Below are 16,668 nucleotides of genomic sequence, written 5' to 3'. Positions count from 1 at the left end.
ATGACTGGCCTATCTGGGTGATATTTTTTCTCACCTGAATGATCTGTATCTAGGGTTACAGGGTCTCTCTGCAACTATATTCAAAATTGAGGCTATGATTACTGTTGGTCGAGCAGGGTTGTTCAATTTCGGTTCTGGAGGGCTGAAACACTTCTGATTTTGGTTTCCACCTGGTAGTTAATTGCACTCACCTGGTGTTCCAGGTCTGAATCAGTCCCTGATTAGAAGGAGTGGATGAAAACCATACAATTTAGCCAGAATGGGTGTTGTGTGTGATGGCTTTTGGTCAAGCTCATTGGTGAGTGTTTTCTTGAGGTGGTTGCTGAAAATCAGTTTGGTCAAGCCTTTCTATGCGGTATCTGAGTCTGGAATTGCTGAGGGGTGTGTTTGAGGGTTGGTGTGGGAGGCGTATATATATATATATATATTGTGCAAGTTCTCCCACTTAAAAGATGAGAGAGGCCTGTCATTTTCATCATAGGTACACTTCAACAATGACAGACAAAATTAGAAAAAAATCCAGAAAATCACATTGTAGGATTTTTAATGAATTTATTTGCAATCAATTCAGTCCTTTCGTCTGATGAGTCCAAATTTGCGATTTTTGGTTCCAACCGCTGTGTCTTTCAGAGTTGCAGAGTAGGTGAACGGAGGTTCTGCGCATGTGTGGTAGCCACCGTGAAGCATGGAGCAGGAGGAGCGATGGTGTGGGGGTGCTTTGTTGGTGACACTGTCATTCATTTATTTTGAATTCAAGGCACACTTAACCAGCATGGCTACCACAGCATTCTGCGGCGATTCGCCATCCCATCTGGTTTGCGCTTAGTAGGACTATCATTCGTTTTCAACAGGACAATGACCCAACCCACCTCCAGGGTGTGTAAGGGCTATTTGACAAAGAACGGAGAGTGATGGAGTGTTGCATCAGATGACCTGACCTCCACAATCACCCAACCTCAAACCAATTGAGATGTTTAGGAATGAGTTGGACTGCAGAGTGAAGGAAAAGCAGCCAACAAATGCTCAGCATATGTGGGAACTCCTTCAAGACTGCTGGAAAAGCATTCCAGGTGAAGCTGGTTGAGAGAATGCTAAGAGTGTGCAACGCTGTCATCAAGGCAAAGGGTGGCTACTTTGAAGAATCTCAAATACATAATAAAACACTTTTTGGGTTACTACATGATTCCATGTGTTATTTCATAGTTTTGATGTCTTCACTATTATTCTACAATGTAGAAAATAGTACAAATAAAGAAAAACCCTTCAATGAGTAGGTGTGTCTAAACTTTTGACTGGTACTGTATATATAAGCACACATCAATCCACGAAGAAATGGTTCATTGACCACAAAATTAACATTTTGCAATGGTCTCAGGACTTGAACACCATTGAATACCTGTGGTTTCAATGGAAGACGGCAGTCAATAAGAGCACACAAAGGACATCAAGTGTCTGGAAAGATTCTGTATGAAGGAATGGTCTCAGATCCCTCCCAATGTATTCTCCAATCTCATAAAACATTTTAGAAAAATCCCCATTGGTGGTATCCTTTCGCCAGGTGAGGTATTGAATGGTTTTGCTACCTTTTTGCAGAGAAAATATTACTTGGTAAACAAAATAGTTTTCCTCTCAGCAATTAAGTTAGTATAAAATATTATAATTCCCCCCCAAAAAATGTAATACAATATAGATCAGTATTTTAATTATTTATTCTATACATCATTTTTTTTGCTAATCTCTGTCAAGGGTGTCAATAATTTCAGACCCCACGGTATGTATGTGTATTTGTGCTCACCTTGCCAGTGGATTTGACCCCCTTCCACACACAGAAGTAGCAGACGACCCAGACTAGCAGCAGACACAGAGCCAGCCTCCAGCTGACTGGCCCCAGCTCATCTGGTCCACTGGACAGCTGCAGGACCTCCCGCCTGGACGGACACACACAATTAATAATACCCCCAAATAGATACAAGGCTAAACATGAACCTGTTTAAAGCCACTGTAATGCCAAAGGTAGATTATGATCACTCTACTCTTGGTAAAACTGAACCCCCTTAAACCCAAACCCCTGTTGGAAATGTGGCCCTACCTCATCTACATTATCTCCAGTCTTCTCTATGTCCCCTAATACGGACTTTGGCAAGTCACGGACACGACATTGTTAATACCTCACATTTTAAAATGCCAGCCAAAAAGCTGCATATAATGCCCCTTTACTTCATTTCTAAGGAAACAAAATGCAGTCGTGTTGTAAGGAACGTGGGCGAGACTCACTCCCAGAACTCGATGACAGGCGAGGTAGCGTTCTCTGGTAGGCCGGTCCCAGAGGTTAGGTTCTGACAGTCAAACAACACACAGGTATCTACAAGACAGACAGAACTTCAACACACGGTCACCTTAATGATGTGACTAGGGGGCAGTATTTTCATTTTTTTTTAAACGTTCCCGTAGTAAACGGGATATTTTGTCAGGACGAAATGCTAGAATATGCATATAATTGACAGTTTAGGATAGAAAACAGTCTAACGTTTCCAAAACTGTAAACATATTGTCTGTGAGTATAACAGAACTGATGTTGCAGGCAAAAGCCAGAGAAAATTCCAATCCGGAAGTGCCCCATGTTTTGAAAGCGCTGCGTTCCAATGAATGGGCTATCAACCAGATTACTCTTTCTCCGTATTCCGGAAGGTGTCTACAGCATTGTGACGTAGTTTTACGCATTTACGTTGAAGAATACCCGTAAGCGGCTACATTGCGCAAGTGGTCACCTGATGCTGCCAGAGATTCTCGTGTAAAAAACAAGAGGTAGCCATTACTCCAATCGGTCCTACTGAAAAACTAATTGTCCCGATGGATATATTATCGAATGGATACTTGAAAAACACCTTGAGGATTGATTATAAACAACGTTTGCCATGTTTCTGTCGATATTCTGGAGCTAATTTGGAATATTCTTCGCTGTTTTCGTGACTGCAATTTCCTGGCGATTTCTCAGCCAAACGTGAAGAACAAACGGAGCTATTTCGCCTACAAAAATATTTTTTTGGGGAAAAAAGTAACATTTGCTATCTAACTGGGAGTCTCGTGAGTGAAAACATCCAAAGCTCATCAAAGGTAAACGATTTAATTTGATTGCTTTTGTAACAGTATAACTTTAGACCGTCCCCTCGCCCATACCCGGGCGCGAACCAGGGACCCTCTTCACACATCAACAACTGACACCCACGAAGCATCGTTACCCATCACTCCACAAAAGCTGCGGCCTTTGCAGATCAAGGGGAACCACTACTTCAAGGTCTCAGAGCAAGTGACGTCACCGATTGAAACGCTATTTAGTGCGCACCGCCAACTAAGCTAGCCGTTTCACATCCGTTACACTTTTCTGATTTCAGTGACCAAGTTACCTGCTGCTAGCTGGACAAAATGCTATGCTATTGATAAACTTACACAAATGCTTGCCTAGCTTTGGCTGGAAAGCATATTTTGAAAATCTGAGATGACAGGGTGATTAACAAAAGGCTAAGCTGTGTCTCAATATATTTAATTTGTGATTTTCATGAATAGGAATATTTTCTAGGGATATTTATGTCCGTTGCGTTATGCTAATTAGTGTCAGGCGATGATTATGCTCCCGCATGCGGGATGGGGAGTCACTAGAGGCTCAACTAAACTCACCTTAGCTCAACTCGACTCATAATCATCCCATACCTCTTTCTCTTCCAAAAAAAAAAAAAAAAAAACTGGTTTACAGTTTTTCCCTATTTGTGAAGGGCACCAGGCCCTCCTGCAGCAAAGCCCATTGTGTAGGTCTACAATCTTTTCCCTGACATCATTGGAGGGCTCTTTAGTCTTGGCCATGAGCTGATTGAGCTGATTTAGTTTTTCTGGTACAATGGAACCATTGGAATAGTCCCAAAAATGCAAACACCAACCTAATCAAACACATCTCCAATGCGTTCAAATATTTGACACTAGTTGACATATGTAGGCCTATTTGACATATGTAGGCCTATTTGACATATGTAGGCCTATTTGATATATGTAGGCCTATTTGATATTACCTCTGAAAATAAGATAACCCATCAACATCCCCATCAACATCCCCATCTTCCAGTATGGTTCCAGCAAATATTTTTGTATGCATAAACAGGCCAGCCGAGTACAGCTTGGCTCAGTTTGACTCAGTAGTGTGAAAATGGTATCGGTACATGGTGTACCTGTGTTCCAGGTGTTGTTGCAGTGGGCCCAGGGCAGCTCTGACTGGAAGCTGTGGACCAGGTAGAAGAGAGCCCAGGCCAGGACCACAATGTAATACACACACCCGTGGAGGATCATCACCTGACTGGCAAAGCCCAGACCTGTGGAAACACATTCCAAATACTTTATTTAGATCTACAAATCACATTCCAGGTCCAGGTCTCTCTTGAAACTAACCTGGTTAAATAAATGAATAAAACATTACAATCAAGGATTAAAACTTTTTTTTTTTAAAGTCACATGGACTCTCATGGATACAAAAGTACCAAAAGTGTCTAAAACTTTGTCAGACCTTTACTGCATGAATAAATGTAGTTACACACCCACAGGCACTAAGAAAACAAAACACACACACACAGACAAACAAAACCTACACACTCAAACACAGGCAGAGGCACACAGACAACACGCAGGCACAGGGGGAAAAAAACACTAATACATTCTAATGGATACGCAGCTATGATTCAAATAAAACCGTTAGGTGTGCATTCCCTGTGCTATTTCGTGAACAACGCTCAACTTGGCTTTTAACCAATCACCTTGAGTGGTCGTTACTAACCGCTTGATAAAAACGCTAAAAACAGACACACAAAACTTTAACTCCCATGTAGATCATGGATTTACAAGGGTACAGGTAAACGGGCACATACATTTGCATAGCTTTTAAGATAAGATTTCACCCTTAATATTTAGGACACACTAAAAGAGCATGAAAATTACAGCCTTGAGTCTTCTTGGGTATGACGCTACAAGCTTGGCACACCTGTATTTGTGGAGTCCAGGTTGGATGGAGAGCAGCACTGCACAGCATCTGGTTCTTGGTCACCTCCATGACCAAGGCCCTTCTCCCCTGATTGCTCAGTTTGGCTGGGCGGCCAGCTCTAGGAAGAGTCTTGGTGGTTCCACACTTCTTCCATTTAAGAATGATGGAAGCCACTGTGTTCTTGGGGACCTTCAATGTTGCAGAAATGTTTTGGTACCCTTCCCCAGATGTGTTCCTTGACACAATCCTGTCTCTGAGCTCTACGGACAGTTGCTTCGACCTCATGGCTTGGTTTTTGCTCTGACATGCACTGTCAACTGTGGGACCTTATATAGAGAGGTGTGTGCCTTTCCACATGTCCATTCAACTAAATGTACCACAGGTGGACTCCAATCAAATTGTAGAAACATCTCTAGGATGATCAATGGAAACAGGATGCACCTGGGCTCAATTTCGAGTCTCATAGCAAAGGGTCTGAATACTTATGTATATAAAGTATTACTATTGGTTTTTTTTCCATACATTAGTAAAAATGTCTAATAACCTGTTTTTGCTTCATCATTATGAGGTATTGTGTGTAGATTGATGAGGATTTTTATTTATTTAATACATTTTAGAATAAGGCTGTAACGTAACAAAATGTGGAAAAAGGGAAGGGGTGTGAAAACCTTCCGAATGCACTGTATGTGTGTGTGTGTGTGTGTGTGTACGAGCATGTAAGTGTGTCTGTGCAGCTGTTGGCCATATGGACAGAGAACAGCAGCTGTCTGTATGAGGGGGAGAGGAGGAGGAGGAAGAGGCATGTTTACGTGAACCGGAAAGCTATCCAGAGGCAGAGAGTTCTAACACCAGCTCGTTTACAAGATAGATTACGTTTACAATGTGTCGACCAGGTGGCTTTGCTAAGAAGCTAGTCATCTGGCTGCACCTGTAGAAAGTACCACACCCAGGTTGTGTTCAGTAGGCAGAGCCGGGGTACCAGTCTATTTGAGCCATCATGCCCCTCCCTGTCATGTAAAACATGTTTGGCATGACAAGGAGTGGCAAGGCGTGGCATGATGGCACAAACAGACTAGTACCCAGGTTACGAAACGGGACAGAACGGCACAAAAAAAAAGTTTCACTATGGTGTTCCCTCATGAACATGCCCCAGGTGGAACAGTTTAGACCAGTGTTAGTCACTAATATTTAAGAGGGAACAACTTTTGTAAAACAAAATCATTTGGTGAGGCGCCATTCCCATTGGAGAACGGGGGTTGTAGGGGGTCACAAACTAAAATGGATTAATTGAAGATCTTAAACTAATTTCTACATAATACTTGCATGTATTAACTACACATGGTTGATGATATTACTAGTTTATCTAGCGTGTCCTGCGTTGTATATAATCGATGCAACGCTGGGGGATGATTTAACAAAAGCGCATTTGTTAAAAAAGCACAATTGTTGCACGACTGTACCTAACCATAAACACCAATGCCTTTCTTAAAATCAATACACAGAAGTATATATTTTTAAACCTGCATATTTAGCTAAAAGAAATCCAGGTTAGCAAGCAATATTAACCAGGTGAAATTGTGTCACTTCTCTTGCGTTCATTGCACGCAGAGTCAGGGTGTATGCAACAGTTTGGGCAGCCTGGCTCATTGCGAACTAAATTGTCAGAATTTTACCTAATTATGACATAACATTGAAGGTTGTACAATGTAACAGTAATATTTAGACTTACGGATGCCATCCGTTAGATAAAATATGGAACGGTTCCGTATTTCACTGAAATAATAAACGTTTTTTTTCTTTTTCGAAATGATAGTTTCCGGATTCCACCATATTAATGACCAACGGCTCGTATTTCTGTGTTATTATGTTATAATTAAGTCTATGATTTGACAGAGCAGTCTGACTGAGCGATGTTAGGCAGCAGCAGGCTTGTAAGCATTCATTCAAACAGCACTTTTGTGCGTTTTTCAAGCAGCTCTTCGCAAGCACAGTGCTGTTTATGACTTCAAGCCTATCAGCCTAATGGCTGGTGTAACCGATGTGAAATGGCTAGCTAGTTAGCAGGGTGCGCGCTAATAGCGTTTCAAACGTCACTCGCTCTGAGTCTTGGAGTAGTTATTCCCCTTGCTCTGCAAGGGCCTCGGCTTTTGTGGAGCGATGGGTAACGCTGCTTTGAGGGTGGCTGTTGTGGATGTGTTCCTGGTTCGAGCCCAGGTAGCGGTGAGGAGAGGGACGGAAGTTATACTGTTACACTGGCAATACTAAAGTGCCTATAAGAACATCCAATAGTCAAAGGTATATGAAATACAGATGGTATAGAGAGAAATAGTCCTATAAAATACTATATTAACTACAACCTAAAACCTCGTACCTTGGAATATTGAGGTATCATGTTAAAAGGAACCACCAGCTTTCATATGTTCTCATGTTCTGAGCAAGGAACTCAAACGTTAGCTTTTTTTTTTTTACATGGCACATATTGCACTTTTACTTCTCCAACACTTTGTTTTAGCTTTTTTTTTACATGGCACATATTGCACTTTTACTTCTCCAACACTTTGTTTTTGCATTATTTAAACCAAATTGAACATGTTTCATAATTTATTTGAGGCTAAATTGATTTTTATTGATGTATTATATTAAGTTAAAATAAGTGTTCATTCAGTATTGTCGGAATTGTCATTATTACAAATAAATACATATATTAAAAAAATGTATAATTTTTTTTTTTTATTATAATTTTTTTTTATTTTATTTTTTTTATTTTTTTTAAATCGGCCGATTAATCAGTATCGCCTTTTTTTGGCCCTCCAATAATCGGTATTAGCGTTGAAAAATCATAATCGGTCGACCTCTACTCTACACCTCTTGTAAATCGCATTAGTGTGCTTAATTTATTTGGCCACTTTAGTTGTGATACAAACCTTATTAAAATATATAGGGGGATAGGCTATGGGATAGGCTACATGAGGTGTGTGACTATGATTTGAACAAAACGTCACAAATTAAAAGGAATGCGCTGTTTCTTGCCTGGGCATCATTCACAAGTGATAGGCTAATATTGTCACCCATCAGACTAGTCATGATTTAATCTTATCTTTACATATACTAAATAATATACGCTTTTTCTTTAGAATGGACCATTATCATCCACCTGTCTTGAAACAGGGGCAGGGGGAAAAAATACATGTCATCTATCCAATTAAATAGTGAATGGAGGATGCATTTCCCATGGTTCATTTTCATGCCAGCCAGGTAGGCTATACTCCTGTTGTGAAGAGAAGCAATGTGCTTAATATTAGGAAAGTTGAGAAATAAATATAGTAGGCCAAGCCATTAGAAAGCTGATGGGAGCCTCCTCTTTTTAATAGAGGCCATCACTCTGTTTTCTCACACAATTGCATAGCCTATAAAAATGTTGCGCAACATCAGCTCATTGGCTCTCATTATGTTTGATTCGATTTGCAATGACATTTGCATTGCTGTCAGAGTGATTAGAGGGACAATAGAGTGCTGAATACCCAGCAGTTAGCAACTTTGGTAGGTTACTAATGTCCATCAGCAGCATCAGAGCTCGGAGAAGCCTAATTACAGTGACTAAATAGTCACATGGAATTTGACTGCAGTCGTGATTCGTGACCGCTGTTGTGAAGGTAATACGGTCACTGCAACAGCCCTATTTGTGCGTGGATGTATACCTTGGGGTGGTGTGTGTTTGTACCTCCGAACAGTGGGCAGATGCTCCTCCAGGCACTGACCCCTCCCAGGCTGGTATACTGACCCAGAGAGGTCTCCATCAGGAAGAGAGGAACACCACACAGAACCAGAAACAACAGGTAGGGCACAAAGAACACACCTTAGAGAGAGAGAGAGGGGGATGGATGAACAGAGATAAAGAGACATATAATATACAGTGATCAAAAAAGTATTTAGTCAGCCACCAATTGTGCAAGTTCTCCCACTTAAAAATATGAGAGGCCTGTAATTTTCATCAAAGGTAGACTTCAACTATGACAGACAAAATGAGAAAAAAAATCCAGAAAAATCACATTGTAGGATTTTTTATGAATTGATTTGCAAATTATGGTGGAAAATAAATATTTGGTCACCTACAAACAAGATTTCTAGCTCTCACAGACCTGTAACAACTTCTTTAAGAGGCTCCTCTGTCCTCCACTCGTTACCTGTATTAATGGCACCTGTTTGAACTTGTTATCAGTATAAAAGACACCTGTCCACAACCTCAAACAGTCACACTCCAAACTCCACTATGGCCAAGACCAACGAGCTGTCAAAGGACACCAGAAACAAAATTGTAGACCTGCACCAGGCTGGGAAGACTGAATCTGCAATAGGTAAGCAGCTTGGTTTGAAGAAATCAACTGTGGGAGCAATTATTAGGAAATGGAAGACATACAAGACCACTGATAATCTCCCTCGATCTGGGGCTCCACGCAAGATCTCACCCATGTGGGGTCAAAATGATCACAAGAACGGTGAGCAAAAATCCCAGAACCACACGGGGGGACCTAGTGAATGACCTGCAGAGAGCTGGGACCAAAGTAACAAAGCTTACCATCAGTAACACACTATGCCGCCAGGGACTCAAATCCTGCAGTGCCAGACGTGTCCCCCTGCTTAAGCCAGTACATGTCCAGGCCCGTCTGAAGTTTGCTAGAGAGCATTAGGATGATCCAGAAGAAGATTGGGAGAATGTCATATGGTCAGATGAAACCAAAATAGAACCTTTTGGTAAAAACTCAACTCGTCGTGTTTGGAGGACAAAGAATGCTGAGTTGCATCCAAAGAACACCATACCTACTGTGAAGCATGGGGGTGGAAACATCAAGCTTTGGGGCTGTTTTACTGCAAAGGGACCAGGACGACTGATCCGTGTAAAAGATAGAATTAATGGGGCCATGTATCGTGAGATTTTGAGTGAAAACCTCCTTCCATCAGCAAGGGCATTGAAGATAAACGTGGCTGGGTCTTTCAGCATGACAATGATCCCAAACACACCGACCGGGCAACAAAGGAGTGGCTTCGTAAGAAGCATTTCAAGGTCCTGGAATGGCCTAGCCAGTCTCCAGATCTCAACCCCATAGAAAATCTTTGGAGGGAGTGGAAAGTCTGTGTTGCCCAGCAACAGCCCCAAAACATCACTGCTCTAGAGGAGATCTGCATGGAGGAATGGGCCAAAATACCAGCAACAGTTTGTGAAAACCTTGTGAAGACTTACAGAAAACGTTTGACCTCTTGTCATTGCCAACAAAGGGTATAAAACAAAGTATTGAGATAAACTTTTGTTATTGACCAAATACTTATTTTCCACCATAATTTGCAAATAAATTAATTAAAAATCCTACAACGTGATTTTCTGGATTTTTTTCTTCGCATTTTGTCTGTCATAGTTTAAGTGTACCTATGATGAAAATTACAGGCCTCTCATCTTTTTAAGTGGGAGAACTTGCACAATTGGTGGCTGACTAAATACTTTTTTGCCCCACAGTATGGGAGACAGAGGAAGGAAGGAAGGAAGGGGTAGTCATAAAAACATAATGTCAACACCTATTATTTCACACAGTGTGAGTCCATGGAACTTATTAAGTCAAATTTTACTACTGAACTAATTTAGGTTTGCCTAAACAAAAGAGGGTGAATACTTATGCAACAACTATATTTTAGTTATTTAATTTGTATTAATTTGTAAAAAAAAAAATCAATGGAATTTTATTTCCACTAACATTGTGGAATATTTTGTGTCGATCACTTGCAAAAAATAAAATCACAATTAAATCCATTTCCATCCCACTTTGTAACGCAACATAATGTGAAAAAATCCAAGGTGGGTGAACACTTATCATACCAACTGTACATGTAGGTCTACTTTAGTCTCGTGACAGACTCTTACCCTAACATTTAACTCTGGGTTCCAAGATAAGGTCTACATAGTGTTATGTCTGTACAGTAGGAAGTCACGTGAGATGTCATTCTTACAGTGGTTGACCCTAGGGTTATTTTACGGCGCCCATTTTCTGTATTGTTCCGTTGATGTTATGATTAAAAAGAGTACAGTTAGCTCTGACATCTGTGGTAACGTCTTTCCTTCAAAACATCTTGGCCATGTTCTGTTATAATCTCCACCCGGCACAGCCAGAAGAGGACTGCCACCCCACATAGCCTGGTTCCTCTCTAGGTTTCTTCCTCTCTAGGTTTCTTCCTATGTTTTGGCCTTTCTGGGGAGTTTTTCCTAGCCACCGTGCTTCTACACCTGCATTGCTTGCTGTTTGGGGTTTTAGGCTGGGTTTCTGTACAGCACTTTGAGATATCAGCTGATGTACGAAGGGCTATATAAATACATTTGATTTGAAAACGTAGTTTCTCACCTCCTCCGTTCTTGTAGCACAGGTAGGGGAATCTCCACACGTTGCCCAGGCCTATGATCTGTCCCGCCACAGCCAGCAGGAACTCTGCCTTGCTGGCCCACTGGCCCCGGGCCTGCAGGCCTTCCACCTTCCCGGCCTCCAGACCCTTCTTGCTCTTCATGTGCAGGCCACTGTTCAGCAACACACCTCCCTGCTCCGGAGCAGGTTGGGTCGACATGACGGGATCCAGTAGAGATACACACACACTCCTACAGAGAGGGGATGGATGATAATAAGGCACACACTCCTACAGATGGGAAAAACATGAATTAGGCTAGAGTTAGTGAGATAGAGAGATGGCAGGGAGCTTGCATCTCTAACAGTGAAGATGAATGACCATTGAGGAGCCATTAGTGGGAAAACAAAGTAAAGATACAAATTTGGCTACAGAATGGGAGAGAGAGAGAGAGAGGGTTAACATGAGTGCTTACATCTCTGCGGCCTGCGATGGAGAGACCAACAACCTTATTAGTGGGGCGCTTCTCTGACGGTTGGGCCTGCCTGCGTAACTTATCTGTACCTCCCTTCTCATGGCCCGCCCTGTGTCGGGTGTGTGTCTGCTATCTGACTTCCTCAGGCTACACAAGGTCTACGTTCCAAATGGCACCTTATTCAAAAGTGGCGCACTATGTAGGAAATAAGGTGCCATTTGTGACGCAGACAAGGTCTAGAAGGTGTTTGTACGTGTTTGTACATGCACCTGTGACTGTAAGTCCCTTTTTTGATAAAAGCGTCTGCTAAATGGCAAATATTATAATATTAACACAGGCCTATAAGTTCTTATGAGAAAATATCAGTCAGAACATGATCTTTAATAATTATAAAGCCCTTCATTTTCCAATAGGCTTTGTCTAACGAACCATGGCATACTTTCAAAAAAATGATTTACTTAACCTTTATTGAACTAGGCAAGCCAGTTAAGAACAAATTATTATTTACAATGACGGCCTACCGGGGAACAGTGGGTTAACTGCCTTGTTCAATGGCAGAACGACAGATTTGTACCTTGTCAGCAATGTTGCCAACTTAGCGACTTTGTCGCTATATTTAGCGAGTATTCAGACCCCTCTAGCAACACATTTTCAAAAAAGAGACTAGCGCCAAATCTAGCGACTTTTTCTGGTGTTATTGGGACTCTGACGTGAAAGCATGTATCGTTCTTACTCTTCTCAACGAGCAGCGGGTTCTACCAGGAGTCCCAAAGCAATCACAGGCGGCCCAGTCCTCTCGCACCAGTCCCTCCCAGCTGCAGTCAGAGCAGGAGATGTTCACCCCTCCACATCCAGACTGCAAATGAATCGCGCATGCGGGAAGCCGCTGCGGCTGACCCCGCCCTAAATGTAAATAAAATAAACATTTAAAAACGAAGTAACTCCGTCAGTGTCTCTTTGCCAGGATAAAAAAAAGGAGGGTTGGAATTGTGACATCAAAAAAACAGAAGAAATGTTTAGAACTACAAATAAACTATTTAGGGTGTTTTTTACTCACTTTTTGTCTCTCCTACAGCGTCCATCACAATTACATGCACATGGCCAATTATGCAAATTAGGCAATGACGTCATTTGGCGACTTCGAGCGACTTTTAGGACAACCAATAGCTACTTTCCTTACTGTTGGAGTTGGCAACATTGCTCGTCAGCTCCAGGATTCGATCCACTAGGCTATAATGCCTCCCCGATTTACTGCCTAGACTTAGTGCCTAGGAAAGACACCGTGCTTCTACACTTGCATTGCTTGCTGTTTGGGGTTTTAGGCTGGGTTTCTGTACAGCACTTTGAGATATCAGCTGATGTACGAAGGGCTATATAAATACATTTGATTTGGACATTACATTGCTTTTTCTGTTGTCAGCTGGGTTACTCAAACTGCAACTGTCATGTTACCACTGCCTTTGGTTGTTACGTGTGTCTAGTGAGATAGTGATGATAGTCAAGTACCTATATAACCCTGCTTTTTACGGTCTCTCATGTAACCTTTCCAGGATTCATATAGGTTGAGGGACAGAGAGAGCAAAGGCACATGTTCAACACAAGGAGGAATTTCACCGTTTACAACGGATATGCAATAGCCTAGTCAGAAGACACAAGTCCCATTTTTGCATCCTTTTATGCAATCAAGATGCAGAGCTAGATAGAGGCGTAGCTTGCAATTATTTTTTGGGCTACAGTGTAGTCGCTGAACCTACACTATTAGGCTAGAGGCGTAGTTTGCAATGATTTTTGGACTAGTGTGGCCGCTGTTGCTACACTATTAATATCTGTAACAGTTCGCATTTGGCCATTAACGATACACAACGAGGACAGTTGCTTAGCTTTCCTATCAAGTGCAAAAGTAGTTAGTGAAAAAAACGTACTTGTACCTGGTATGATAGCTTACAATGAATGTAGAGACGGATCTCCACAACATGCCTTTCATAACACACCTCACGGGCAACACAAATAGTTGTGAGCATATGCGGACGGATGTAAAACGGTGAACTTTAGAATTACTGGGTTAATCATTTATAATAATCAGGTTTCAGTTGGTACGGTTAATCGAAAACTTTCATACGCCATAGAACAGCGTAGATGAAACCACACAAATAAATAGCCTAAAAACAATGCGTTTTTCGTGGTCAACATTTAGCATTTCACAAGGATTACGACCGCGGTTATTTTAGCCTACCTAATTCCGAAGAGCAGCCTATACATTTGCCGCGTTCACGTGCTATTCGGAACTAGGAAACACTTAAATGTCCGACTTGCTAACTGGTTGTAGTTATACGCGTGCCGCGTTCAACCAGTAACAATTCCGGGTTTGTCTGAGTTTTCAAGTTTCCGACTGGTCCTTGAACGCAGCATTAGACGCCGAAAGACGTTCACCAGTAGCGGGTCCTACAGCACTTACACCTCTGTCACAAAGAACAGTCGCCAATGCTAGAAACCCTTCAAGGCGAAAGGCCTGAGTGTTACACAGGGAATAATGCGTCTTGCTGGGGTTCCTTTTGCCTGCTATATTTTTTATATTTTCAATTCTCCTCTAAAATAAAAAATATTGTAGTTATGAAGTTACAGTAACAGAATATGACTACAGTAGTATTGCAGTCTATCTGCAAAATGACCACAGTTGAAGTACAGTTGACTTGCAAACGTACTGCAGTAGACAGCACAGGTGATTTTCTATGGACCATAAGTGAATACACAACTAGTCTGATACTATTATTGTAGACATGAACACACACACACACACACACACACACACACACACACACACACACACACACACACACACACACACACACACACACACACACACACACACACACACACAATAATACCCCCAATAGATACAAGACTGAGCATGAACTTGTTTATGTAATGCCAAAGGTAGATTATGATCACTCTACTCTTGGTAAAACCGAACCCCCCTGTAATTAAACCCCTGTTGGAACTGGGACTCTACCTCATCTTTAATGTCCTTCTCGTCTACAGGCTTCTCTAAGTCGCCTAATATGTACTTTGGCAATTCACGATCCTCTTCGCAATCCAAATGAGGCATTGTTCGGTGTATAGTGTATGGTTTTCCGAACTTTTTTTTTTTTTTTTTACAGGGGGAGGCAGGTAGCCTAGTGGTTAAAAGTATTCGGCCAGTAATCAAAATGTTTTTTTTTTTAAATAATCAAATATTATTTTCAAAATGTTCCCCTTTATTCTAGTTGTCATGCAATTGTCAATAGTGCTCACACTGCACTTAGCCTAGGGCTGGACTAAGAGAGCTTATACCCAGGGCTAAGCGACTGCTTACACTTGCACATATTAAATCTAGGATAGCGCCAACCTTAGCCCAGGGTGAGCCAATCACAGTCCCCTAATTTGAATATTCTACTCCAGAAAAATGACAGTCAGTTTCAGTTAGCCCTGCTTATGTGAACACATGCTAAGCTAGCCCAGGGTCAGTCTTAGCCAAGGGCTAAGGCAAGCCAGGGGCTAAGAACAATGCAGTGTGAAAAGGCCTGAATAACTGTGCACTGAGTGGATTGAACTCTAAGCCTTTCAAACATTTCTGTGTTTGCACTCCCTCCTCATTGCCCAAGCAGGCAAAGCTTATAGCCTTGCAGGCTCTAAAATGTATTGACCAGTGCATAGCTTACCCATTTTATTCATCCAAGATGAAGACCTTAAATGGAATACTTAGTTTCTTGACTCAAAGTCCACATGTAATCTAGTGTGTTTATTCAATATTAAAGTAACAGTATACGACAACCGCTCTATTAATTCAGAATAAATCATTGCTCACCCAAAAGCCATCAAAAAAAGTACAAGATTGTTGGTGGATGGATGTAGGTTGAGCAACAGCTGAACGAAGTGTTAAGGCTAAAAGGAAGTGAGGTCGCTGCCTCCTGTAGCTTTATCCCGTTCGTGCCACTTTGGGCACCTGCATCAGAAATGAACATAAGGCTCTGACTAGACTAGAGTGTTGTAGGTTAGCTAGTGGGTAGACATTTTTAGAGTCAACGGCATTCCTCCAGGTGTCTCCAGTCGTGTGTAAGACTTCCGAGACACCCATTACCCATTTGAGTAGAACAAACAACTTTGTTTTTAACAACATAAATATCTGCCATTCCAAATTTACATTCACACTTTCCCTACTGAATTTGTCAAGTGCTTTTGGCTGATGATGATTCTAAGCTGAGTCATGTCTGGTGTTCAGTATACTAGCTTCAGTGTGATCTCACATTCCATCCCTAGTGCACCTAGCATAACATGCCACAGCTACATACAGGTGACCTTAGCGGCTGCCACGGCCTCCTGCTTACCGCCATCCCCAATGTCAACACTGTCCTCCTTCCTCCTGGGACTGAAAGAACATAAGAGAGAGTGAGAACCAATGTACCGAAATGCACTTCCACCTTCGATTGCAGTTGTTATTTCCATGTCAGTTGGTTTTTGTTTTGGAAAAGCACACATAGTTTCATAAATTCCATCTGCCTGCTCTTACAAAGTGCAGGCCTGTGGACTTGCTTGTAGTGTGAGGGTAGACTTGCTTGTAAACCACGCATGCACACACACGTACGTACACATGCACCCACACGCATGCATGCACACACACGTACACATGCACCCACAGACAAGACACTGACCACCTTAGATGTGTTACACCATCATTCTGTCATTAACACATCACTATTCTGATCTGTCACCGGCTTCTTGGTACAAGTCTGTCATCTACTGTTTAATACTCGGT

The 16,668-nt window shown here is 41.8% G+C and overlaps 1 protein-coding gene across 6 annotated transcripts in view; it reads right to left on the bottom strand.

The window, feature by feature from the left end:
* The window catches only part of LOC118370119 (sodium- and chloride-dependent GABA transporter 2-like), a 36,564-nt gene extending 22,410 nt beyond the window's left edge, over positions 1 to 14,154 (bottom strand). Inside the window, exons 1-7 of one of the 6 annotated variants that reach the window (XM_052498987.1) lie at positions 13,805 to 14,149; positions 12,610 to 12,779; positions 11,407 to 11,654; positions 8,742 to 8,876; positions 4,218 to 4,358; positions 2,275 to 2,362; positions 1,796 to 1,928 (exon numbers count right to left, since the gene is read on the bottom strand). In XM_052498987.1, coding sequence (XP_052354947.1) covers positions 1,796 to 1,928; positions 2,275 to 2,362; positions 4,218 to 4,358; positions 8,742 to 8,876; positions 11,407 to 11,623 — 714 coding nt within the window. In that variant the 5' untranslated portion in view covers positions 11,624 to 11,654; positions 12,610 to 12,779; positions 13,805 to 14,149. Of the gene's footprint in view, positions 1 to 1,795; positions 1,929 to 2,274; positions 2,363 to 4,217; positions 4,359 to 8,741; positions 8,877 to 11,406; positions 11,655 to 12,609; positions 12,780 to 12,933; positions 13,755 to 13,804 lie in introns of those variants that run through there. The other 5 variants (XM_052498983.1, XM_052498989.1, XM_052498988.1 and 2 more) reach the window with 5 other exon arrangements.
* Positions 14,155 to 16,668: the final 2,514 nt, after the last annotated feature.

This window comes from Oncorhynchus keta, chromosome 37, assembly GCF_023373465.1.
Source record: "Oncorhynchus keta strain PuntledgeMale-10-30-2019 chromosome 37, Oket_V2, whole genome shotgun sequence".
Classification (NCBI taxonomy): domain Eukaryota; kingdom Metazoa; phylum Chordata; class Actinopteri; order Salmoniformes; family Salmonidae; genus Oncorhynchus; species Oncorhynchus keta.
The sequence above is the reverse complement of the archived record's forward strand: the minus strand, read 5'-3'. Positions and strand labels throughout refer to the sequence as shown.